Source organism: Podarcis vaucheri (assembly GCF_965113315.1).
Source record: "Podarcis vaucheri genome assembly, chromosome: 10".
In the NCBI taxonomy this organism is placed as follows: Eukaryota; Metazoa; Chordata; class Lepidosauria; order Squamata; family Lacertidae; genus Podarcis; species Podarcis vaucheri.
In genome coordinates this window covers 68,166,114-68,192,662 of record NC_138748.1, presented here as the reverse complement: position 1 = coordinate 68,192,662, position 26,549 = coordinate 68,166,114, and the positions used below count along the sequence as shown (strand labels likewise).

The 26,549-nt window shown below is 45.8% G+C and overlaps 1 protein-coding gene across 2 annotated transcripts in view; it reads left to right on the top strand.

Annotated features, from left to right (window-relative positions):
- Window positions 1–26,549, top strand: part of CHCHD3 (coiled-coil-helix-coiled-coil-helix domain containing 3) — a 220,825-nt gene that overhangs the window by 23,542 nt on the left and 170,734 nt on the right. For both annotated transcript variants that reach the window (XM_082239304.1, XM_082239303.1), the window contains exon 3: window positions 24,018–24,099. In XM_082239304.1, the coding sequence (XP_082095430.1) occupies window positions 24,018–24,099 (82 nt within the window). The remainder of the gene's footprint in view (window positions 1–24,017; window positions 24,100–26,549) is intronic.

Genomic DNA, 26,549 nt, shown 5'->3' with positions numbered 1-26,549 from the left:
CCTCAGCTTCAGGATCTGTTCTTCCAGTGAGCACTCAGGGCTGATTGCCTTCAGAATGGATAGGTTTGATATTCTTGCAGTCCTCCTGAAGCCGTATGTCGGCTGTCAAATCAAACAGGCTAAGGGTCTGTTGTGGTGTTTCCTCTTAATCTGACCACAAGTGCTTCATCCAATAAAAGCGAACAATCCTCTTGAAGCAAAATCTCATTTTTGCCTGTGGAGGAACAATAAGCACATGCTACTTAGAATCATAGAGTTGGAAGAGACCACAAGGGCCATCGAGTCCAACCCCCTGCCAAGCAGGAAACACCATCAGAGCACTCCTGACATATGGTTGTCAAGCCTCTGCTTAAAGACCTCCAAAGTAGGAGACTCCACCACACTCCTTGGCAGCAAATTCCACTGTCGAACAGCTCTTACTGTCAGGAAGTTCTTCCTAATGATTAGGTGGAATCTTCTTTCTTGTAGTTTGGATCCATTGCTCCGTGTCCGCTTCTCCGGAGCAGCAGAAAACAACCTTTCTCCCTCCTCTATGTGACATCCTTTTATATATTTGAACATGGCTATCATATCACCCCTTAACCTCCTCTTCTCCAGGCTAAACATGCCCAGCTCCCTTAGCCGTTCCTCATAAGGCATCGTTTCCAGGCCCTTGACCATCTTGGTTGCCCTCCTCTGGACACGTTCCAGTTTGTCAGTGTCCTTCTTGAATTGTGGTGCCCAGAACTGGACACAGTACTCCAGGTGTGGTCTGACCAGAGCAGAATACAGTGGCACTATTACTTCCCTTGATCTAGATGCTATACTCCTATTGATGCAGCCCAGAATTGCATTGGCTTTTTTAGCTGCCGCGTCACACTGTTGGCTCATGTCAAGTTTGTGGTCAACCAAGACTCCTAGATCCTTTTCACATGTACTGCTCTCAAGCCAGGTGTCACCCATCTTGTATTTGTGCCTCTCATTTTTTTTGCCCAAGTGCAATACTTTACATTTCTCCCTGTTAAAATTCATCTTGTTTATTTTTGCCCAGTTCTCTAATCTGTCAAGGTCGTTTTGAAGTGTGATCCTGTCCTCTGGGGTGTTAGCCACCCCTCCCAGTTTGGTGTCATCTGCAAATTTGATCAGGATGCCCTTGAGTCCATCATCCAAGTCGTTGATAAAGATGTTGAATAAGACCGGGCCCAAGACAGAACCCTGTGGCACCCCACTAGTCACTCTTCTCCAGGATGAAGAGGAACCATTGATGAGCACCCTTTGGGTTCGGTCAGTCAGCCAGTTACAAATCCACTGAGTGGTAGCATAGTCAAGACCGCATTTTACCAGCTTCTTTACAAGAATATCATGGGGCACCTTGTCAAATGCCTTGCTGAAATCAAGGTAGGCTACATCCACTGCGTTCCCTTCATCTACCAGGCTTGTAATTCTGTCAAAAAACGAGATCAGGTTAGTCTGACATGACTTATTTTTCAGAAATCCATGCTGACTATTGGTGATCACAGCATTCCTTTCTAGGTGCTCACAGACTGTTTGCTTAATGATCTGCTCCAGAATCTTCCCTGCTATTGATGTCAGACTGACTGGGCGGTAATTATTTGGGTCCTCTCTTTTCCCCTTTTTGAAAATAGGGACAACATTTGCCCTCCTCCAGTCTGCCGGGACTTCGCCTGTTCTCCAGGAACTCTCAAAGATGACTGCCAGTGGTTCTGAGATCACATCTGCCAGTTCTTTTAATACTCTTGGATGCAGTTCATCTGGCCCTGGAGACTTGAATACATCTAAACTAGCCAAATATTCTTGTACTATCTCCTTAGTTATTCTGGGCTGTGTTTCCTTTGCTGAATCATTTGCTCCAAATTCTTCAGGTCGGGCATTGTTTTCTTTATCGGAGAAGACTGAGGCAAAGAAGGCATTGAGTAGTTCAGCCCTTTCTGTGTCCCCTGTTTGCATTTCACCATCTTCTCCTCTGAGTGACCCCACAGTTTCTTTGTTCTTCCTTTTGCTACGAACATACCCATAAAAGCCTTTTTTGTTGCTTTTAACCTCTCTAGCAAGCCTGAGTTCATTCTGTGCTTTAGCTTTTCTGACTTTGTGTCTACATGTGCTGGCTATTTGTTTGAATTCCTCTTTGGTGGTTTCCCCCCTTTTCCATTTTTTGTACACATCCTTTTTTAATCTTAATTCAGTTAAAAGTTCTTTAGATAGCCACCCTGGCTTCTTTAGGCACCTTCCATGTTTCCGTCTCATTGGTATTGCCTGACGTTGTGCTTTTAGTATCTCCCTCTTAACAAACTCCCAGCCATCATGAACTCCCTTTCCTTTTAGTATTGTTGTCCATGGGATCTCACCCAGCACTTCCCTAGGTTTTATGAAGTCGGCTTTCTTAAAGTCAAGAAATTGAGTCCTAGTATGCTTGGCTGCTCCTTTCCGCTGTATAGTAAACTTCAGAAGAGCATGATCACTCGCGCCTAATGATCCTTCCACTTCTACCCCACTAACCAGGTCATCAACATTGGTTAGGACCAGATCTAAAATGGCTGTTCCTCTTGTTGCTTCTCCCACTTTCTGGACAATGAAGTTGTCTGCAAGGCCAGTGAGGAATCTGTTTGACCTTATGCTCTTGGCTGAGTTTGACGTCCAACAAATATCCGGGTAATTGAAGTCCCCCATTACTACTATCTCCCTTCCTTTTGCATGCTTGGCCATCTGTTCCAGGAAGGCATCATCTATGTCCTCCGTTTGGCTTGGGGATCTATAGTAAACTCCCACAATGAGGTCTCTGTTATTCTTCTCTCCCTTAATTTTGACCCAAATGCTCTCACTTTGGCTTTGAGGATCTAAATCTTGGATCTCTTCACAGGTATACACATCCCTGACATATAACGCCACTCCTCCTCCTTTCTTGTCTGGTCTGTTTCTCTGAAATAGATTGTATCCCCCCATTATTACATTCCAATCGTGGGACTTATCCCACCAGGTTTCAGTGATGCCTATTATGTCATATTTAGTTTGCTGTACCAAGAGCTCAAGCTCATCTTGTTTATTTCCCATACTTCCTTTGTTTTATTTATCAGTCTGAGATTCCTGCATCGCAGGGGGTTGGACTTAGATTGCCTAATGGGGCCCTTCCAACTCAACAATTCTATGATTCCCCCCCACCTCAAAATGGCGTGCATGGGTTCAGCTCTTTAAAAAGAAAGAAAGAAAAGTAACCTTTCTTACTAAAAGCTTCCTGAAATTTGAAAACGTGCAGCCTAGTTAAAAAAAAAAAAGCACGGTAGATCTTGAAAGCATTAATCAGTTTAATTGCTGTGGTTAATGGATTAATTAAAAACAGATTTAAAATGTGATTTTGCAATTTGGTTGTAACCTAAGCAGCTGCCTATGAGAAGGGCTTGATGTGTGGCGGTGAGTTATTTCTTGCGGCTACCTGCCACTCAAGATGGAGACAGTCTCCGAAAATTGGAGCTTTGAATGACTCCAGAGCCCCAACCACCATTGCCTATTGCTCTGAGAGCAGAGATAATCTAGGAGGTATTTGCTTTTATTCTTATCTATTTATGTAAAAACCAGTTTCCAACTTCCTGTCACACTTACCAGTCTGTCACACTCTAGTGTGACCATGGAACAGTTTTTGTAATATACGTCTTAACTCTTTGTAAGCTAACCTGAGGATCTTTTATTCTGGGCTATAAGGCAGCATATTAATTTTCAGAATAATGTATAAAGATTCTGCTTCCTATGTTGACTGACAGATCACTCATGCCTTCTTGGCTTATGTGTGAGGGATATCCTGGAGGACAGAATTCCCTCTTGCTATTTATGGAAGTGGAATTTACAATTTTTACAGGGTGTTAGCAAGATGATGGTGGAAAAATGCTGCGGCTGTCTTTTAACAAGACCCTTAATAAGCATCTCCTGAATATTAATGTTTTTCCCCCACACCTTGCATTAGTACTTGGATGTTTTACCTGCTATGGCAGCATCTTGTTTCTTGAGGCTACTCTACACTTGTCAAATGGTGTCCTGAGAACTACTTTTGTAACATAGCAGTTTCTAGATTCAGACAGTGTGTATGTAAATGTGGAATCTCTGTTCCCGAAATAGAATTCCTGGCATCAAAATGAAGGGTGGCTTTACTTAAACTTACGACCTCAGAAGGTTTAAGGTAAAAACAGGGCTGTAAAATGAGGCAGCACGCCTTGTTCCATCAGAGGTGGCTTGGGGACCCGGCCTGGTGTTGCAACCTAATGTTATGGTCCTGGACCAGGAATCCTCAGATGTAGGTCAAGGTCAAGGACCCCCCCCGGACGGTTAAGTCCAACCAAAGGTGACTATGGGGTTGTGATGCGCCTCTCGTTTTCAGGCCGAGGGAACTGGTGTTTGTCCACCGACAGATTTCCAGGTCATGTGGCCAGCAGGACTAAACCGCTTCTGGTGCAATGGAAGACCGTGATGGAAAACGGAGCGCACGGAAATGTCGTTTACCTTCCCGCCACACCAGTACCTATTTATCTACTTGTACTGGCGTGCTTTCAAACTGCTAGGTTGGCAGAAGCTGGGACAGGGCAACAGGAGCTCAAGAGGCTCAGTAGTTTAGACCACAGCGCCACCCACGTCCCTCAGATGAAGACTCCTCCTACAACAGCAGTTTCCAGGAGGAGTTAGAGCTGCTTCCCAGTCCTTCCATTGTGAATCCGTTCTTACCAGAGCCCCCTCACATCTCTTGGACCGAGGAGACACCATTTCCACCCTAAATGACTAGTCCACAGACTCCTTGGAGGATCAGGAGAGCTCTGATGGGCTTTCCCAAAGCAGTTCCCACAGCTTGAAACCCCATTGCTAATGGCTGCGGAAAAAACGGACTGCCCTTTAGCTGGCCAGATGCAGCGTTGCTGGGCCAGGGCTTCTATCCCGACTACCTAGCTCCTCCAACTGCTTGAAGACACCACGGAGAGCTGGACACTTGTAAGGCATGACATGTTTACGTGGATTTTTGGTAAGAGCTTAAATAAGATTCAGATCAAGCTGCCGATATTTTCTTTGTAGGAGCTTAGGAATGAGTGTCTGATGTAAAACAGTTCTCTGCTTCCAGAATGAAACACCTGCTGAGCTCATTTGAAACATTATGTAAGAAAAATAATAGTGGTGTCTCCACCCCCGTCGTTCAGCCCAGACACTAAGATCCAACTCCAAGGGTCTTCTGGCAGTTCCCTCACTGCGAGAAGTGAAGTTACAGGGAACCAGGCAGAGGGCCTTCTCGGTTGTGGTGCCCGTCCTGTGAAACGCCCTCCCACCAGATGCCAAGGAGATAAACGACTATCTGACTTTTGGAAGACAACGGAAGGCAGCCCTGTTTAGGGAAGTTGTTAATGTTTGGTGTTTTATTATGCTTTTATATCCGTTGGAAGCCACCTAGAATGGCTGGGGGAAATATTATTTTTTTAAAATCTTCAGAATGTTTACAGCAACATACATATTAAAATAAACTGAAGCAAGCAAGCAAACAAACAAAAACCCTCAGCACCACACCACGGTATAAACTGGATGCATCTTTGCATAGTAAACCCCTGACTATTAGGTCCAGTCGTGGACGACTCTGGGGCTGCGGCGCTCATCTCGCTTTACTGGCTGAGGGAGCCGGCGTACAGCTTCTGGGTCATGTGGCCAGCATGACTGAGCCGCTTATGCCGAACCAGAGCAGCACATGGAAATGCCGCTTACCTTCCCGCCTGGAGCGGTACCTATTTATCTACTTGCACTTTGACATGCTTTCGAACTGCTAGGTTGGCAGGAGCAGGGACCGGACAATGGGAGCTCACCCCGTCGCGGGGATTCGAACCGCCGACTTTCTAATTGGCAAGTCCTAGGCTCTGTGGTTTAACCCACTGTGCCACCCGCGTCCCTCTCATCTTTGCATAATGGTATATAATAATACAGCAGAAGAAGGCAGTGCAGACATGGCTCCTTATTATAGTTAACATGGCTCCTTATTATAGTTAGTGGTTGGGAGAAGAGCTGGAGGGATTTAGATGCAGAAGACAGGGAGAGGCTGCAGAGTGGCCTGCTGTTGATCTGTTAGATGAGGGATGTTTTACCTTGGTCAAGCCAGTGTAAATAGAAGTGCAAATCTTGCTCCTGGTTTGCCTTGTGCCCTGAGATGCAACACTTAAAACTAGTTTACTCTTGGAGCGCTTCTGGCAATACATGCAAATGTTTGGCTCCAAATCCCTTTGGCTTTCTTAGAAACCTGTTCTCTAGGAGGCTTTTCAATGCTCTGGTCTCCCTTGAAAACTTCACAAGCCTTAGATGTCAAACTGAGAAGATAGCTGAAACTTATGAAACCCTGTGATTTCCTCCCCTCTCTCTTGATGAAGATAACACCGAGCTTTTGAGGTGAAGCATCTTGTGAAAGATGTTTATGAAAAGGGCGGCAAAGCCTTTAGAAAAAATTAAACTGCATTTTTGCAGATGGGAAGCTAGATTATATTTCAATAGAATAGCTTGACAGCTTGAAAGGAAATTAAGATGCCAAAATTAAGTTCAGGTTATATTAAATCTGTCAGACAGTTGTAATTAACTTCTCTTCTTGTACTTGGGTATTGTAGATAAACTGGTGCATACATGGGGTTGTGTTAGTCCACTGCCTGCAACTATATGTAGATACAGTAGGCTGATTTCATTATTTATAGCTCATTAAGCCTTTTACATTTTTAAGTGATTACACATGAAATTATCTTTTCATTTAGAATGACAAATAGGAAATCCTTTGTGTGTGTGTTTTACATTCTAGTCTGCTTTTAACATCCCCTCCACTCAAAAATGGTTGCTTATCAGTAGCTGTCCAGCTCTTAAGAATGTGTGGCTACTCTTCTCCTTTTGTTATACCTTGGCTTTTAGTTGTTCTTCAGAACCCAATTAATGACTTGTTCAATTAATAAACCCACCTCAGTATTGATTTTAGTGTTGGCCTTTATTGAGTAATAGATAGTCTGTGCACAGGAAGGGAGATATAATCCTGTCTTAGTATGGGGCTCCCAGTATAACTCCAAAAGACCAAGTCTGCTGGTTTGGCCCTGTTCCCTGTCCCCTAAAATTCAACTAAGTGGCATGCAAAAATAAAATAGGGTCGTGCCAGAATGTCTGATAGATGGAAGAATGAACAGGAAGAGGAAAATAAGAAAATTCAGTTACATTGTTGTTGTTGTTGTTTAGTCGTTTAGTCGTGTCCGACTCTTCGTGACCCCATGGACCAGAGCACGCCAGGCACTCCTGTCTTCCACTGCCTCCCGCAGTTTGGTCAAACTCATGCTGGTAGCTTCGAGAACACCATCCAACCATCAGTTACATTAAAGTTGTGTAATTACCTGATGGGATGACCCAACAATTGGAATTGGCTACTCACTTTCAGGCTGTTTGGTCCCAATCTGGTTGATGGAGACGTGCCTTTCTTGCATTACAGAGAGTTGGAAAAGGTGACTGATTGTGTTCCTTCCAACCCTATAATTCTGTGATTTACAGTCTTCCAGTTTCATGTGATTACTGCCAAGTGGAAATAGTTTTCAAAGGAGTCAGCTTTGGGTTCTGAGGAACTAAGTGATGGCTGGTGCCAACGACTCAGCTTCTAATGAGTTGGGTGACATTTGATAGTTGAACGGTGGAACTTCCTCTTGACAGGAGGCAATGATGGCCACCAATTTGAATAGCATCAGGAGGATGGATAAATTAATGGTGGAAAAGGCTATGAATGGCTGTTAGTGGTTCTTCCTCCACGGAGACAGTATACCTTTTAATACCAGTTGCTTGAGGGTTTCCCACAGGCATCTGGTTCGCCACTATGAGAACAAGATGCTGGACTAGATGGGCCATTGACCTGATCCAGCAGGCTTTCCTTATGCTTTGTTGTTTAGTCGTGTCCGACTCTTTGTGACCCCCTGGACCAGAGCACGCCAGGCACTCCTGTCTTCCACTGCCTCCCGCAGTTTGGTCAAACTCATGCTGGTAGCTTCGAGAACACTGTCCAACCATCTCATCCTCTGTCGTCCCCTTCTCCTTGTGCCTTCAAACTTTCCCAACATCAGGGTCTTTCCCAGGGAGTCTTTTCTTCTCATGAGGTGGCCAAAGTCTTGGAGCCTCAGCTTCAGGATCTGTCCTTCCAGTGAGCACTCAGGGCTGATTTCCTTCAGAATGGAGAGGTTTGATCTTCTTGCAGTTCATGGGACTCTCAAGAGTCTCATCCAGCACCCTAATTCAAAAGCATCAATTCTTCGGCGATCAGCCTTCTTTATGGTCCAGCTTTCACTTCTATACATCACTACTGGAACTATACGGACCTTTGTTGGCAAGGCGATGTCTTCTTTTTAAGATGCTGTCTAGGTTTGCCATCGCCTTTCTCCCAAGGAGCAGGCGTCTTTTAATTTCGTGACTGCTGCCACCATCTGCAGTGATCATGTAGCCTAAGAAAGTGAAATCTCTCACTGCCTCCATTTCTTCCCCTTCTATTTGCCAGGAGGTAATGTGACCAGTGGCCATGATCTTAGTTCCTTATGCTTTAGACTAGGCTAAATCTGTTGTCTACCATTGTGGCCACACCTAATAAGACAGTGGTATGAGGTTGGGAGTGCTCAACTCCAGATCTGTGATCATTTCTTTCCACTAAAAGTATGAGATGGGGGATAGGAAGGCTATGCTAGTAGACTCCGAAGTCTATCCCTGGTTTCCACTCCCTGGTGTCCATGTGGGAAGCTTGCATACCCTGCATTGCATACTTGCAAAATGGGATAAGTTCCTTACAGAGTAATACAAATCTGTGCATGGTCTCTCCCCGCCCCCCCAAGCACTAATTTCTGGTTTGATTCCAACAACGCTGATTTCTGACCTGGGAGCCCCTGGGACAGAAGTGCTGCAGTAATATGTAGCCTGTCTTTGTTAATGGTCAGTAGCCTCTTGCAAAGCAACTCCTGGAGGACACTTGCCTTGTTAACCTTCAACCCAGCATTCATTAGAAGCACATCCAGACTGGAGTTTTCACTGTCTCCAAATCCTTCAAATCAGGTTGAGTATTATGCTTCATGGACAACAGAAATGTTCTTTAAGCTAAGGCGGGAGCAGTTTAGTCATCCCTAACTACATTGCCTGGAGCTGAGGAGAACTGTAGTCAAACAATATCTGGATGGAGACAGCTTCCACATCCCTGTTTTATTATTATTATTATTTATTGAATTTATATACTGCTTTATACCCAGAGGTCTCTGGGCGGTTCACAGCTTTAACCTGTTGTTGCCCTCCCATTTCCAAGGGATATTTTATTATTCTGATTCCTATTCGATCCCGCCTTTCCTCCAGTCTGGGACTCCCTGTTCATTAGAGTTATTATGACCCCTCCTGGATAGCTCAGTTGGTTAGAGTGTGGTGCTGTTAGCACCGAGGTTGCAGGTTCAATCCCCGTACAGGACAGCTTCCTATTCCTGCATTGCAGGGGGTTGGACTAGTTGGGACTTGGTCTCCACCTTGGAGGGCCCTGACCCAGAGGATCTGAGCAGAAGAAGAAGAAGAAGAAGAAGAGTTTGGATTTGATATCCCGCTTTATCACTACCCGAAGGAGTCTCAAAGTGACTAACAATCTCCTTTCCCTTCCTCCTCCACAACAAACACTCCATGAGGTGAGTGGGGCTGAGAGACTTCAAAGAAGTGTGACTGGCCCAAGCTTACCCAGCAGATGCATATGGAGGAGCGGAGACGCAAACCCGGTTCCCCAGATTACGAGACTACCGCTCTTAACCACTATACCACACTGGCTCTCTGAACTGAAAGGAAGTTGGAGCAACCACGAGGGTGTGAGGGAATGGGCAGCAATCTGGTAGGTAGACTGTAGGGAGGGAAATGGAGCACCCGGATCTGTTTCATTCAGTGCTTGCCCTTGGGGAAACTTGTGGGCCCCACTTTCTCAACAGCAGCAACATCTTTTTCTGCCTGGTACCTTTGCATTGGGGACATGGGTGGCGCTGTGGGTTAAACCACAGAGCCTAGGACTTGCTGATCAGAAGGTCGGCGGTTCGAATCCCCATGACAGGGTGAGCTCCTGTTGCTCGGTCCCTGCTGCTTCCAACTGAGCAGTTTGAAAGCATGTCAAAGTGCAAGTAGATAAATAGGTACTGCTACGGCGGGAAGGTAAACGGTGTTTCCGTGTGCTGCTCTGGTTTACCAGAAGCGGCTTAGTCCTGCTGGCCACATAACCCCGAAGCTGTATGCCAGTTCCCTCGGCCAATAAAGCGAGATGAGCGCCGCAACCCCAGAGTTGGTCACGACTGGATCTAATGGTCAGGGGTCCCTTTACCTTTGCATTACGGAACTGAAATTATTTCCCTGGATTGCAAATCTGGGGACTTTTAACGCCATGTTTGAACTTGAAAAATGCGCTAACCAAAAAAACCTCCCAATTTACCTTAACTAGTAGTCATTTCATAAAGGAGTAGTTTACACCTAGTGTATTGAATTCTTAGGGCATGCTGTACTTATGCACTTATGCAAAGAATCAAGGCTGCAGTCCTAAACTCAAATTGCTAGAAATTAAACCCCACCAAACTCAGCGGGGCTTGCTTTTTGCTCAAGCATGCCTTAGCTTAACTGTTGCCTCTTTGGGAATCAATACTTCAAGATACACTTTTTACAACAGAATAGCATTTCGTGAATTGCTGAAAATAAATATTAAGGAGTCCTGGCTCCATTCTCCCCCCTTCCATTCATTTTTAGGTATGATTTCAGTGAGGTTGAAAGGAAATAAAATGGGTCACCCAATAAATTCCTTCTGTTGTCAGGCTGAATAGCTTCTTAAGGAATTTGTGAATTGCTCTGGTCAGAGCAGGGGGGCGGGGGGAAATAGCACAGTGCTGTGTTCATGTTATCTCACTGAAAGCAGCATTGTAAATCCTTCACATCACCATCCGTTGCATCGTTATTTAATATGAAAGTTTTAAAATTCCAATACTCCAGCCTATTGTTGTGTTAAAAGCCTTACAAACAGCTATACTAATGCACTTCCAGCTTTGTGTTTACGCAGGAGGGAATCACTTGTACTATAATGGATTTAAGGGAATGCAAGCAATTGGTGGTAAGGGAACATTTGCCTCCTTATTTGCAAAAGTTTTCCAAAAAGAGAAGGGCATTCTGACAGTAAATTGACATATGGTCAAGTAGCTATTGAAAAGAGATTTCGTGCCTCATGGGGGGAAATGAATATATTACGAGGGCTCATCTTAAGGCATTTAGAAGTTTCTATAAAGACATTGTCCAATGTTAACAGCGCTATCAAGTTTCATGCTTTGAGAGTACAGCTAGAAGGACACGGAGCGCCATATATACACTAATCTATATTTTCATAAATTGGTCACTAACTGCAATGAGCAGGCATCCCTTATATCGTCCATATGCACCATGCTCTACAGAGTAGCAACAGAAAGACCCAATCCTGCCTCTAGGAGCAGACAATCTAAAATTCAGAGGAGGCAATGGGGAGATGGGAGGGACATGAAGGTGTCAGTGTGCAATGCGGGTGTTCAGAGGCACCAGAGGAAGTCCTCATGTTGGCAACTCCAGATGTACTTGCTCTTAGCTTTGTAAGGGCACAAGGGGATCAAAGGGTTGTGTGAAAGTCTCCGTGGAAATGGTGATAGCTTGAAAAGCCCACACATGCATGCAGTATATAAGACATACACGGGTCCCGAGGGCCAGCAGGAGAGGCCTGGAGCTGCCACATTTGGGCCTGCACCTGGGGTTCCCCACCTCTGCCATAACAGCCTTGTTGAAAAAGCACGAAGTAGCCTTTACTAAGTGAATTGCATTGCCTCCCTGATAATAACTGGACATTTAAAAAATGGTGGCCATCGTTCCCTTGGAGTAGTTGTGCTTGTCCTCTCCTTTCCCTGCCCAACCAGCGCAGTCTGGGTCTGTTGTCAGTGGGCACAGCCAGGACCAATGAAACTGAGTGACTGTCCTTAATAGCAGTCCATAAGTAGCATTGGACATATCAAGGAACATCTGCCTCTGCATTTTCCAGTTACAGTGAGATTGCCAGGAGATTCCTCCCTCTCAGCTGCGCATCATTATTTTAGTTCTCTCTCTCTCCCCGCCCCCTTTTTTGAATCAAGATGCTCCTGTGTGATTCTGAGGGTAGGTTTTGCCTTTGTTTCCTTTGAAAAAGAATCCAGGAACAGCGTTCTTGACAACCGTCCTCCAGTGAGCTGACCTGTTGCTCAGAAATGCAGAAATCTAGAAAGCGTGTAACAAGGTCACTCTCAGAAGTGACTCAGACATGCCTTCCCCACGGGCCGTTGCATTTCCTCCCCTGAAATTCTTACCTTGGTATACAAACTGTTAGGTTTCCTGAATGCCTCTGCGGGATTCCTTTTTTCTTAGAACAAGGAAAGGCTGTTTGATTCCTAAAACAGAGGCTTATTTCCAGTTGTGGCGGCGACAGAGGCAGGCTTGTTAATCTTGCCGTGTCTGGGGATGATTTTAAATATCATGCCTTTATTATTTGGTGACTCACGTATGTCTCCTTAAAAATTTGGGGGTTACAGTGGTACCTCGGGTTACATACGCTTCAGGTTACATATGCTTCAGGTTACAGACTCTGCTAACCCAGAAATAGTGCTTCAGGTTAAGAACTTTGCTTCAGGATAAGAACAGAAATCGTGCTCCGGCTGCGCGGCGGCAGCAGGAGGCCCCATTAGCTAAAGTGGTGCTTCAGGTTAAGAACAGTTTCAGGTTAAGAACGGACCTCCAGAACGAATTAAGTACTTAACCCGAGGTACCACTGTACTCTTTTGCAGTCAATTGCCTATTTCCACTTCTCACCCTAATCCAAGGTACTACTGTATTATTTTTCATGACAGGCTGTATAGTGAGCAAGTCATTCCGCTCTTCTTGGCTAAACTGCAGAATGCTTCACATGCTGCAGTCCAGTTGTGCATAATGGACAGATTTTTAAAACCTTGCATTGTTGAATTGAGAACGATGAACGCTTTTGGGTGGGAGTGGCACGGGATATGCAGCTACCTTGGGAATTTTATTGAAGTGTGGCTTACGCAGAAGAGAATCATCTTAAGTTCAGGGCCACTTCACATTTTAAAGTGTTTGGGTCAGGGACGGGGAACCTGTGGCCTTCCAGATGTGGTTGGACTCCAATTGCCAGCAGCCCCAGGCAGCATAGCCAATGGTTAGGGATGATGAGAGTTGGAGTCCAGCAACATCTGGGAGGTACGTAGGCTCCCCACCCTTCTTTAGGTGAACACTGAAAGAAAGGAAAATGTCTGCCCTGAAGAGTGAAAATCAAAAGACCCATTTCCTCGTCCAAAGCAGGTCCATCAGCCATATTTCAGTTCCCCACTTCCTGTATTACAGAAACGTTTCTTCCATTTGACCTCTGTGTCTCACCCATACCATTCGCACCTCTAACCTTCTAGGTCAGTGGTTTTCAACCAGTGTGCCGTGGCACCCTGGGGTGCCTTGAATGATGGTCAGGAGTGCTGCGGGCAACACTCGCCTCTGTCCCTCTTTCCTTCCCTCCCTCCTCTGATGCCCTCTTGCATCTCTGCCTCCCAAAGGCTTGTGCACCTTTTTGTTGCAGCAGCCCTGGCTACAAGCTCCGCAGGTGAATTGTGCCTCTGGGGCTGGCCAGGGGGTGTTTGTTGCCATAGCTGAGGTGGTCTTGGAGTAAGCAAGCAAGCAGGCGAGGGAGCCCAGCCAGCCAGTCCACCAGCCCTTGCTGTTGGGAATGGACAGACTAGTGGGAGGCCGGGTAGGCAGGCATTGCGCTGGTGTTTCTTGTGTGCAATGCCTGCCTGGGAGCTGAGTGTCTGGTGCCAAAGGGGAGCCTTTCCGCCATGCTGGCCTGGCAGTGTCCGCTGCTGCCACTGCTGCTTCCCAAGGTGAGTAAGATGGTGGCCTCACATTCACCTTCAGCCCATTCCCATTGGGCTGCTAAGACTGGGGTCATCCTCTTCATTGGTCCCTGTGGGTCAGGGTAAGGAGGCACCTCTCTTTGGGGCGTGTGGGTGGCTCTGAGACCAGGAGCAGTGGTGGTGAGCCAGTGTGGTGTAGTGGTTAAGAGCGGTGGACTCGTAATCTGGTGAACCGGGTTCGTGTCTTCGCTCCTCCACATGCAGCTGCTGGGTGACCTTGGGCCAGTCACACTTCTCTGAAGTCTCTCAGCCCCACTCACCTCACAGAGTGTTTGTTGCGGGGGAGGAAGGGAAAGGAGAATGTTAGCCGCTTTGAGACTCCTTTAGGTACCGTATTTTTCGCTCCATAGGACGCACTTTTTCCCTCCTAAAAAGTAAGGGGAAAAGTCTGTGCGTCCTATGGAGCGAATGTGTGTTCCCTGGAGCCAAATCGCTGTTGTCTTGTGCCCCTGGGCTGCTCTTTGGGGGTGGGGGGAGGAGCCACGGTGCTCTGCCGGCAACCTCCGCTTTCCCCTGAAGCCCCGGCAATGTTTACAAGCAGCGGGAAGGCTGTGCGCTCCCGGGCTGCTCTTTGGGGGTGGGGGGAGGAGCCACGCGGCTCTGCCGGCCGCCTCTGCTTTCCCCTGAAGCCCGGACAAGGTTTGCAAGGTTTGCAAGCAGAGGGAAGGCTGTGTGCTGCTGGGCTGCTTTTTGGGGGTGGGATGGGGAGCTACACTGCTCTGCCTGCAGACTTTGCTTTCCCCTGAAGTCCCGACAAGGTTTGCAAGCAGAGGGAAGGCTGTGTGCTCCTGGGCTGCTCTTTGGGGGTGGGGGGAGGAGCCACACTGCTCTGCCTGCAGACTTTGCTTTCCCCTGAAGTCCCGACAAGGTTTGCAAGCAGAGGGAAGGCTGTGTGTTCCTGGGCTGCTCATGGGGGTGGGGAGCAGCAAATTGCTGTCTCTCAGTGCCTCCTAATTCAACTGCAAAGGATTGCCTAACTGGATTCTGAGCTCCATTTGAAGTTTAAAAATAGTAAGTTTGGGGATTTCTTCAAGTAGCAGTTTTGCAGAAATAGTCATCAATACATGCAAAGCATCTCCACAAACCAGTAATAGTAATTTCAGCTAAAACTGAGCAGGTATCTGGCTCAGGAACAGTTTAAACTGCACAGCTATAACCAGGCATCCTGTGTGTGTGTGTGGACCATGTTCCTAGTAGCTAATCTTTACTACTGAAAAGAGGCTCTGATATTCCACTCCATTATACAAATTCTTACAAGTACAGTCCACCTATACCAAACCAAAAACATTGTGTTCTCTTGGTATTGAATGGAAGCTATTTATCTGCCCTCTTTTCCTCCTCTGTTCTTTGCTCAGTCACTCCATTTTGAATCTTCCTTTCAAAACAGCCGTGCCTGCTTTGAGAAAACTTCAGAGATTTAGGAACTGGAGCGCAATCATTGGATCTTTTTGCTGTTCCTCCATACTCCAAGCACTTCTCATTTGCACAGCCCTGGTTTCTCTCCCTGACTATTAATATTCTTGATTAATAACAGTAAAATGCTCAAATTTTAGTTTTTGTGACTGCTGCCAATACTGACTTCCCAGTGATAATGAAAACAGCTACATTATAATGGAATGTGTCCTTTTTCCATTCTCATCATTATATACCGTGGCTCGCTTTAAAGCAGCAAAGTGGACAGGAGCCACACACACTTAGCTGTTTTAAATAGTTTAGTACAACATTCGAGTCAGATTTTTTTTCTTGTTTTCCTGCTCTAAAAACTTGGTGCGTCTTTTGGTCAGGAGCGTCCTATGGAGCGAAAAATACGGTAGTTGTCAGAGCTGCTTCCAGATCCGAGCTCACAGAGGATCACGCTAGCCAGCATTCACTGTATAAAAGTCTTTATTGATTTACAGTTTCCATTTTCAAGCTGTAGCGCGCAACTCTACGTCTTATAAACTAGACCGGCGAAGCTCCGTCTGAGTCTCCGCCTCCTGTACACCAACTTAATACCCTAGCCTTACTCCACCTTTTCCTCCTGACCGTTCTTCTCTGGGTCCCTCTGCCCCCCGTGGTCTCTTCCTTCCGGGACTCTTCTGACGCTGACCCCCCGGACCCTTCTGCCTCCTTGCGGCGGGCTTTAGGACCTGGCTCCCTTTCCGGGCTGCTTACTGTGCCGCCTTCCTGTGCATTTGAACTTGGCGCGCGCGCCCAACCTCCCACTTTCCGTTTGACCGTTTCTTCTCTCTCCGATGGAGGTGTGGCCACTCCTGACTCATGTCCTCCCCCCTGCGGCGAGCCGCCTGATCCCGATGCCTGGCGCCCTTCTTCCCCACTGCGCTCTGTTGGGGATGCTGGCCCCGATTTCCAACTGCTGCTCTCTGAACCCCCTTTTGTCCCTTCTTCCTGGGGTGTCCCCCTAAGCTCCCCCCTTGCTCTGGTCACTGGCGCTCCATTCTGTGAATCTTCCGATTCACTGGAAAGACTCGGAGATCTCGGGTCGTCGTCATCGCTTATCTTTCCTTCGGACTCCTCCCCCTCGCTCTCTGTTTCCTCCCTTGCCCTCGCCTCTGCTCCTGAACCCCTGACAGTAGTGATAAAGCGGGATATCAAATCCAAACTCCTCCCCTCCTCCTGTGGACTCCCAAGGAAAGGGGACAGGAGAGGAGGCTGAGGAAACACTCCGCAATGGAGGGTGTTTGCAAAAGGGGTGGTATTGTTAGGATATAGTTACGTTCCACCTTAAAAGGAACAGGCATGACTGTTGTGTGTCACATGCCTGTTGACTTCCAGCACAGGCTTGCTGGGAACTTCCGTTTGTATATTGCTTTTGCTATATTGTTGTTTGCTTGGACACAAAGGGAAGCAGACATGTTTTTCCTTTGTTCCTGAACTATGCTGAACAAACACCTGTAAATAATGCTTACACATGTGTCTGTCCGCCACTTCCATTGTGAGTAGTTATTCACTCTGTTGATAGAGCGTGCTCAAGTTTCTGAAGGCTTCTGAAGCTATAAGTCGCTGATTGATGCTGTTCCAAGGGAGACAGGAGTTCGTCTGGCTGCTGGCCGGTGGCTGGAGCCAGCTGTGGGCCTGCCTGATGCCCCCGTCTCCCCGGCAGCATCCCAACAGGCATAACTGAGCTACTGAGCCCCACACGGTTAATGCAAAAAGACTGTACAGTGGTACCTCAGGTTAAGAACTTAATTCATTCTGGAGGTCTGTTCTTAACCTGAAACTGTTCTTAACCTGAGGTACCACTTTAGCTAATGGGGCCTCACGCTGCTGCCGTGTGATTTCTGTTCTCATCCTGAAGCAAAGTTCTTAACCTGAGGTACTATTTCTGGGTTAGCGGAGTCTGTAACCTGAAGCGTATGTAACCCGAGGTACCACTGTACGTAGTTGATCAAAGGAGCCATGGACTCCAAAAGGTTGAAAACCTCTGTCCTAGGTTGTAGGTCTGTCTGTGTGTGGTTCTGAGTGCTTCGCAGGTTGGTGGTGGCCCATTCTGTTTGGGTTCCAAGTTGGATAGGCTTGGACCAAACCAAGTATGGCATGAGTTCTCATTGACGAAACCCTTCCTTGTTAGGTGTAGTGGGTTGACTTATTGTTGCTGTAGTCAGCTGGCTTTTAGACTAAGATTTTAGACACTTAAGTGGCTCTAAAGTTCATGTTTGAATTTTCCACATGCAAAAGAGCCACCACTGCTAGAGCATGCGTTTAATTTTAAAACGGCTTTCCTCTCTTCCCCTAAACATTCCAAAGTGACACATTTGGTACTAAAAAGCCTTTTTCGTGTCCCTTGTGAAAGTGCCCTTTGCTGATGAGCATTGCAAATCCCTTTGGCATCCCCCAGGCTCTGGTTTCCAGCCCTGCTCTTGCTTCCCTGTCAGCTGCTCTCGTCACGGCCAGCTTCCCTTCCCTTCTAGGTGTGTTGATGGAACTTAGCTATGGCCTGCGCTGGAGAGCTTGTTAGGAAGCCCAATAATGAACGGAAGATGACTTGTGTATTGTATAAACAGGAGGCGGAGGAAAGGTCAACTGCAAGGGAGCAGTAAAATATAATAAAATCTTTGCTTTGTGGTGTCACTGTTTCAGGTCATCAAGCTGTAAGTCTGTCCTTTTCTCATTATTTATGACTATTAGCATGTTAAGTGTTTCCTTTCTGTCTCCCGCACTCACTGCATTGCCTCCAGTGCAGATGTTTGTCATTTCAGGTAGCAAGTCTGCAATGAGAGAGATATATAAAACAAACTGTACATTGCCTGCACGTTGATCTTTTTGAATTAAAGTTGGTCATTTGACCAGTCAAACAAAGGTTGATCAACTGACTAATAGTAATCCCCCCCCCGCAAAGGTGCTGCTTTTATTTATTAGTGGGACCATATCAGACTTGTGCTATTTACAAAATGCCAATCAATTCATATGAAACAAAGGCATTCAAAACCATTGCAATCAATTATTATTTATAAGAGAGAATATTATTCAAATACAAATGTATGTCAGTGCAATTCAGGTGATAGAATTGCTTTTGAGGGTTTTTGTTGTTGTTGTTGTTCCATGGGGATAGACCAAACAGCTGCAGATCCTGTTTAGAATGAACTAAAACACAAAAGCAGAAAAGATTGTCAGTGGCTGGTTTCACCGAATGGAATTCTGATTACAATGCAGGGCAGCACATATTTTTGAATGGCTGTGTGGAAGCAAATGGAGTTGATCTCCTGCAGGACTGGGGAAAAATGGAGTTTGCCCTCAGGTGATACCACGGGTTAATTTCAAAAGACTGCTTAGATCAAGCCAGCCTTTTCCACTGTTACAGCAGATGAATCTTGAGAGATCTCCAGAGCACTGTCTACTCCTATTATATTGGATGGGTTTCAGTTAGTAAGGCTTGAGGATGTGGACAAGGTGCTTGGATCGGTCAAGGACCTATGCTCTGGACCCAGGGGTCAGCAAACTTTTTCAGGGGTCAGTCCCCTGTCCCTCAGACCTTGTGGGGGACCGGACTGTATTTTGAAAAAGTAATAATGAATGAATTCCTATGCCCGACAAATAACCCAGAGATGCATTTTAAATAAAAGGACACATTCTACTCATGTAAAAACACGCTGATTCCCGGACCACCCCCAGGTCGGATTGAGAAGGCGATTGGGCTGGATCAGGCCCCAGGGCCTTAGTTTGTCTACCCATGCTCTGGACCTTTGTCCCTCTTGGCTGATAAAAAGTAACAGTGAGGGGACAGCTGGCTGGACCAGGGAGGTGATGAATGCCTTCTTGAGAAGGGGTGGTCCCTGCTGGCAGCTCGAAGGAAGCAGTGGTAAAACCACTCCTGATATTGCCCAATCCAAATACACATTATGATTCCTGATGTATTGCCAGGACAAAAATTATGAAATCTATTAAAAAATAAATAAGCTGTCCAGTAGTACCTTAGAGACCAGCTAAGTTTGTTCTGGGTATAAGTGTTCATGTGCATTCACCGGACAATTTTTTAATTTTTAAATTTATTTTGACTGTGTCAGACCAACACGGCTACCTACCTGAATATGAAATCTATATCACCATATGGGCTTCAAACTTCATACCTATCCAAACCAACACTGAGTAGATCAGGGGTTGGCAACCTAAGGCCCATGGGCCACAAGTGGCCTATGGGGGTCGTTTAACCGGCCCATGGACCCCCGCCGCCTGCTCGGGGACCCCTGCCGCCCACTCAGTCAGCTCCCGTGCGCCACGCAGAGCGGGTACCGCCTTCCGTGACGCTGGCTGGCTTCCTATTGGCTGCAGGAAGGTCCTGCAGCCAATGGGAAGCTGTGCACGCCTCCTCTGTTTCGGAAGGAGCGCCAGAAATAGCATTTGCGCATATGTGTGTGCGCGCACACTCCGGCCCACCACGGCGTCTGCGGGACCGTGAACCGGCCCAAGCCACAAAAACTTTGCCAACCCCTGCTGCTGACGCTGCCAGCAGAGGGACTCAGGAGATGTGGCAGTTTCATCAGCGATATACTGTACCGCTAAAAAGTGAAATGGACATCGCAGTCTGCTCCTCGTACTGCTCCTGGCGATATATCGATATATCACCCGGACCTAGTATCTAGTTCAGGCATAGGCAAACTCCGGCCCTCCAGATGTTTTGGACTAAAGTTCCCATCATCCCTAGCTAATAGGACCAGTTGTCAGAGATGATGGGAATTGTAGTCCAAAACATCTGGAGGGCCGGAGTTTTCCTATGCCTGATCTAGTTGTAATTATTTTAAGAAGGTGTTTGTGTCTTCCCTAGCTTTGTGTCTGCCTTCTTTATGGATGCATTTTTCTCCATTGCTCTTTGCCTTTCAGTCTGGATTTGCATATGTCTCGCTTGTGACAATGCCCTGCCTCTCACCTTGAGACTACAGGTTTGCTTTAATAGCTGCTTGTGAGGGAATTTTTCTTAAAGTCTCCTTAAAAGACCAAACAAAATAATGTCAGCAGGTGTTCCTTCATCCCCTCTTTCGTTCACATGCTTGAAGAATTATTATGCACTAGATGTGACAAACTGTTCAGGTGTGTTGTAACTCTAGTATTTTAATGAACTTTCTCATCCAAATTACTTGGGACTGCAGTAAAGCTCTCTAGTCTGTGATAGATCAGAATCAAGTCCATTTTATACTTGAATTAAATGAGCAAATTAGCTGGCTGTGTTAACCATATAGTCACTTCATTTCAGAAGGTCTTACAATGTTACAATGTACTTCCACAGAGAAATTGCCTTGTTGGTTCAGTCAGCTGTTGGGGGTTTGAGTGCTGCGCGGGTTGTTTGGAAGTGTGGAGATCTGGAGCAGAATAACACATTATCCTGGAGGCAAGCGAGTCTAAGAACCACATTGGCTAACTTGATTTATGCAGGAGGTCTAGGGCAGGCCTAGAAATACCACATTTTCTATCAACTTCAGGCTCTTGAACGGAAGCTTAAAAACCATGACAATCCACTCTTTGCCTGAGGATGGCTGAAAATGGACATTGGTTCTGGCAAAACTCTTTCGTAAACCACGTTGGTTTTTTTTTTTACAATCAAGTTGTGCATACATTTTATGAAATAAATAATTAATGCATAAACATCTGTGCCACTAAAAGACACTCCCCCCCTTATCTGTCCTTTCGGTGGTGACAGCCTAAGGAGTAGAGAACTCCTGGTTGTATCTCATCTGCTACATGATTTGGTCATAGTTTTTGGATTCCAAAGAGTCACCTTAACCAACAACAACAACAACATTTGTACCCTGCCCATCTGACTGTGTTGCCCCATACACTCTCAGTGGCTTCCAGCATATACAAAAACATAATAAAACATTAAACACTATAATCCTCTGTATACAGGGCTGCCATCAGATGTCTTCAAAAGGTTGTATAGTTACTCATCTCCTTGACATCTGATGGGAGGGCATTCCACAGGCTGGGTGCCACTACCAAGAAGGCCCTCTGCCTGGTTCTCTGTAGCCTCATTTCTCACAGTGAGGGAACCGTCAGAAGGCCCTCGGTGCTGGACCTCTGTGTTCAGGCAGAACGATGGGGGTGGTAACGCTCTTTCAGGTATACAGTGCTGAGGCTGTTTAGGGCTTTAAAGGTCAGCACTAACACTTTGAATTGTGCTCAGAAATGTGCTACAACTCCCATCAACCCCATCCAGTGTGTCAGATGGTTGGGCATGGTGGGAATTTTAGTTCGACAACAACTGGGAGCCCAAGGTTGGGAAATTATGTTCAAATGAATCTACTCATGTGTTTAATGAACACACAAGGGACGAATTGGATCATGTACAGGCCATGTGTCTTCTGTCAAAAGGGAAGTCCATGTTGAGTTCTCTCCTGCAGTGTGTGGCATCACTTAACCTGCATTGTGTGCTTACCTCATGCTGCTTCATATTCTTGATGGAGGCTGGGAAATACTCAGTGTGATGATACACAGGTAAATGGTAGGGAGGGAACACGATAGAGATACCCATTTTGAATACAGGTATGTGTTCCACATAGATGTGGTACTGCCTTTAGCTGCTGCATATTTGTCCCCGCATCCATAGAACAGAGGTTCATCTGAACAAATGCCAAGCTGGGCATATTTCTTCAACTGGGCACTCGTTTTGTCTCAAGTGCCCTTGGTGCTATCTAAAAGGCAAGCAACTCTGCTGTTCCTTGACACGTAACTCTCAAACGCATCTCATGAGTGTCTGGTATAACCTCAGAATTTGCCCGGAGAAAAACTGGGTTCCCTGCCAATAACGTGTGTTCTCTAGGTGACCTTAACCTGACCAGACTTGGAGTAATTATACTGTGCTGTATTCTCCAGTGGTTTATTTGCACGCAATTTATTCGCCTCAACTAAATAGGAATTGTCTGTCTACGTTTTTTTAACACAGCAATTTGAGTCAAATTATTTGGTTTTTTTGAAAGCACTTGGGCAGATAAATAAAATTGCAGGAGTTATTTCTCAAGCAGTGACCTCCTTCCAGGATTAGGTTTTACTCAGCTTGCTTCAATTTCTCATTTGGAAACCATCTTGCTTACAAGGGTTAATAGAATTTCTATTTAATGATCTACATCTCCACTTTTATTCCCTGTTAGGATCAAGCTGATCAATGCATAACCTAATTGATTGTTCAGGTCAAAAGTGCCATGTCTTTATTGGCTGATACCCGAATCTTATTTATTGTTCCTCAGAAGTTAGTTCTACGGTCCATTAGCCTTTTTTATCCATTCTTACATGCAGGAGCAATAAAAAATTGTGATACATAGGTTGGTGGACACCTTAATTGTTATGCATTGTATGTCTGTTGTCGGGTGCCAAACCAGACACTTGAAGTATCTTTCCAGAGTTGAGATGACTCTAATGATCAATTGTGGCATAAAATGTTTTCCTGCCTTTGTAGTGCAGCTGTGAATGAGATCTGCTTGCAGGGGGTTTGAGATGGGCAGAGAAGAGATAAAACCAGACAAAGGGCACAGTCCTCTGGGCGTGTTGGCTGTGCAAATCCCAATAGGACAGTTGTGTTTGAACAGAAGAAGATCCTTGTGGGCTGCAGCCTAAATTATAAGCGGGTTAGTGGGTTTTTTTGGAATCTGCGTGCGGTTTGTGCCATTTATGCTGCCCGCCAGTCTTTTAAAGCCATGTGATTTTGGCAAAGCTCTCTGATGAGTGACTTAAAAAGAGACAGTGGTAGGTGCATTTCAGAAGCAGCATAAGTAAAATTTGGTTTTCCTTAGTGGGAAGCTTGGAAGACACGTTTTCATCCTTTTCCAATTTTCGAAACAACCGCAGTGACTCCAGTTGGTTGAGCGTTGAGCGGGGTTGTCCAGCTTGGGCAAAGTGATGCCTTCTAGATGTTGTTGGGCTGCAAGCCTCATTATACCTGAAGGTTGTCCATGCTAGCTGGGGCTGATGGGAGCTGGAGGACAACATTGGGAGCTCATCAGACAACCCTGCCCAACGTTCGTCAAAGAAACGAAGAAGGTCATCTCTAGGCATTGTCTTTTGTCACAGGCCCTGTTATAAGAAGCAGTTTGCAATAGCTCACGAGTGGGGAACCTTTCTCAGCCTGAGGGTCCTCATTCCCTTCTGGGCAATCTTCTGGGGGCCACATAGACACATAGAAGTATAGAGTTGGAGGAGACCCCAAGGGCTATCTGGTCCAACTCCCTGCAATGCAGGAATCGTAGCTACAGTACGAGACACACTAGAGATGCTCACAACATGCCAGAGGCAACAGTGGGCAGAGCAATGAATGTAATTTTACTTATGTTTAGTAGGCTAGTTTCTACACCCCATCCCATGTCCCTTTCTAGCCTCCATCCATCCTATATGACCTGAGGAAGCTCCTGAGGCTCAGATAGGACTGGAGAGTCATGTTTGGCCCTCAGACCTGGGGCTCCCCATCCCTGCAATAGCTGCTTTGGTGATTACGTTGGTATGAGTTGAAAATGTGATGGTAAAACCGAACAAACCCTCCTGGCTATTCTTTTATCGGGCCGTTTTGAATGTGTTGCATTCTGGCATCACCTGTACCCCATCCATGTCACTTAATCCTTTCCCACTTCTTAATTCCAGTGAATGAGGAAGACCTGAAGAAAAGAATAGCTGAAGAATTGGCATTAGAACAAGCCAGGAGAGATGCTGAAGCCCATAAAAGGTTTGTTTTGTCAGGAATAGATCTTCAGTCCTCGCTGTTTGTGTTTTAAAGGCATGCTTCTTGCGGTGTTGTGGTAAGTGGAGAAATCAGAGGTCTCTGGATGAATTAAGATGTTTTTTAAAGCAAGGTGTGACCAGACTTCTATTTGTTTGGTGTGTAATGGTGGTAAACAGAAAAATAAATTAGTAGAGAGTTGTTTTTCTCTGTGGCTTGCATTCTGTCTACATCTCTCTGACCTCACATACTATGCTATTATGCTCTTTTTTTTAAGGGTGGGGAGGGTTTAAAGCTCTGCCTTTTATGTTTTTGTATTTCCCACCCTCTCTGGAGCCTCACTAAACTGTTTGCCTAGCAATGGAATTGCTCAGGAAAAAGCAGGGAGGCTTGTGTTGCTGAACTCATCAGATTGATCAAGAGGTAAATTCTAACAGCAGGGGAACAGGTAGAACTGCTTTGAAGAAGAGTACATACATTAGGCTTTGAAATACGTAAAGAGATGCTGTGTGTGTGGGGATGGAGGTTGGGGAAAGGGAACTGCTGTTGCCTTTTCTATTGGACATGCTATGGGCATACGATAGTGTATCTTGGGTGAAAAACAGCAATATTTACTCTTCTACAAATTGGAGGGGGGTTTTTGCATTTGAAAGGCTGAAGTTGGGCTTTAGTCATAAATGTTTAGTAGGTCTTGAAGGCACAGGTCAGAAGAGTGCAGCGCTTTCAATTATACATTAATAAAATGAAATCCAAGCAGTTACGTTTAAAAATTAATCAGTGCCCGCGATGGGGTGAGCTCCCGTTGTTCGGTCCCTGCTCCTGCCAACCTAGCAGTTTGAAAGCACATCAAGTGCAAGTAGATAAATAGGTACCGCTATGGCGGGAAGGTAAACAGCGTTTCCGTGTGCTGCTTTGGTTCGCCAGAAGCGGCTTTATCATGCTGGCCACATGATCCGGAAGCTGTCTGCAGACAAATGCCGGCTCCCTCAGCCACTAAAGCAAGATGAGCAGAGTCGTCCATGACTGGACTTAACGGTCAGGGGTCCCTTTATGCTCAGCTTTTGCTTCTAGTAAGCTCAGTGTAGCTTCTTTTGGGGGGGGGGTCCCAGTGTTCTCCCACCCAGGCACTGGTCCGGATCACCTTGCTTAGCTGGCTGAGCAGAACTCTCCCCAGCCCCCCCCTTTGGAATTGGTCATCAAGGCAGGAGTGGAACCATTAGTCTTCCAACTGGAACAGCAAAGACACCATGGTTGATTGTTTTGAAAACTGCTGAATTGTATAGGGAGACCTACGGAGTCTTATTCCCCCTCTCCCTTCCTGGCAAAGACCATTCCAATTTTTTTTTTTAAAGGCATTTGATAGTTTTTAACCTTGCTGCAAGCCACTTAGAACACGTTGTTGTTGAATGGCCTGTAAATAAAAAAATTAAAAATGAATAAAACCAAAGCAGTTTCTGCGCCAAAGCCAGGCTTCAAAACTTATCAAAGTGGATTTAAAATCTAGTTTCATTGAAGAGTGCTTGGAGTTGGCTGGCAACTGCTCACTCAAGGGCCTTCCTTGCCCAGGAGGGGATTGATAGGCCCATCACCCAGAGTCCAGACTGATTACTTCGGTTCCTCCTTAAAGGTTGGTGGAAACCACCCTTCGCTCTGAGACAGTGCCATTTATTCTGCCCTAGGTCCTTCCAGATGCATTCTCTGTTCTAGATCTAATAAGCCTAGAGAGGCAGGAGTTGGGCCTTAGAACTGAGCATATTCTTTGACTTGGGAAGGCAAACAAAAGTAAAAAGTATGTCACGTCAATTTATGAACCATATAAATATCTAAAAAGTTTTCCCAATAGCCCAAAGTACCTGGACTGAAATTTGTCAAGGGAGGAGGGAATCAGTGAAGCGTGTGGGGTGGTTTAGCTGGGCGTATGCCCCATTGGGCTGTTTGAGTAATATATTGGATTACACTGTAAATTATCTTAATGTTGTAAATAATTGGATGCTAGTGTGTAAATGGTTCTGTAAAAACCCCCAAAACCCAGCTGAAATATGCCTCTTTGAATTGAGTAGTAAAGCAAATCAATGTGTTATGGTGAAATCACTGCTCTTTGAAATATTGTGGCTTGTCTTAATTGATTTTTGATTTTTACAAGGAAATGTATTTAGTGTTTGTGTGTTAGTGTTAATGTAATTAATGCTAGCATTTTAAATGGATCGATTTATTATGTGCTTTGATTCCCCTTCTCCCAGTTCCAGTAACACCAAGAGGTTCTGGTGCTTTTGTTGCCCACCTCTCAGTGTTGCAGTCTTCCCTTCCAATGGCATTATGAGAGAGGGGAATTTCCTTAGCATCTCTCAACCAGTCAGGGGCAGATGTCCTTATACCAGCGAGCTAGTACTTGTTGAGATTTGTTACTAAGATATTTCAGCATTAGGCAGATTCAGTGTATTGGGCAAATGGAAGGT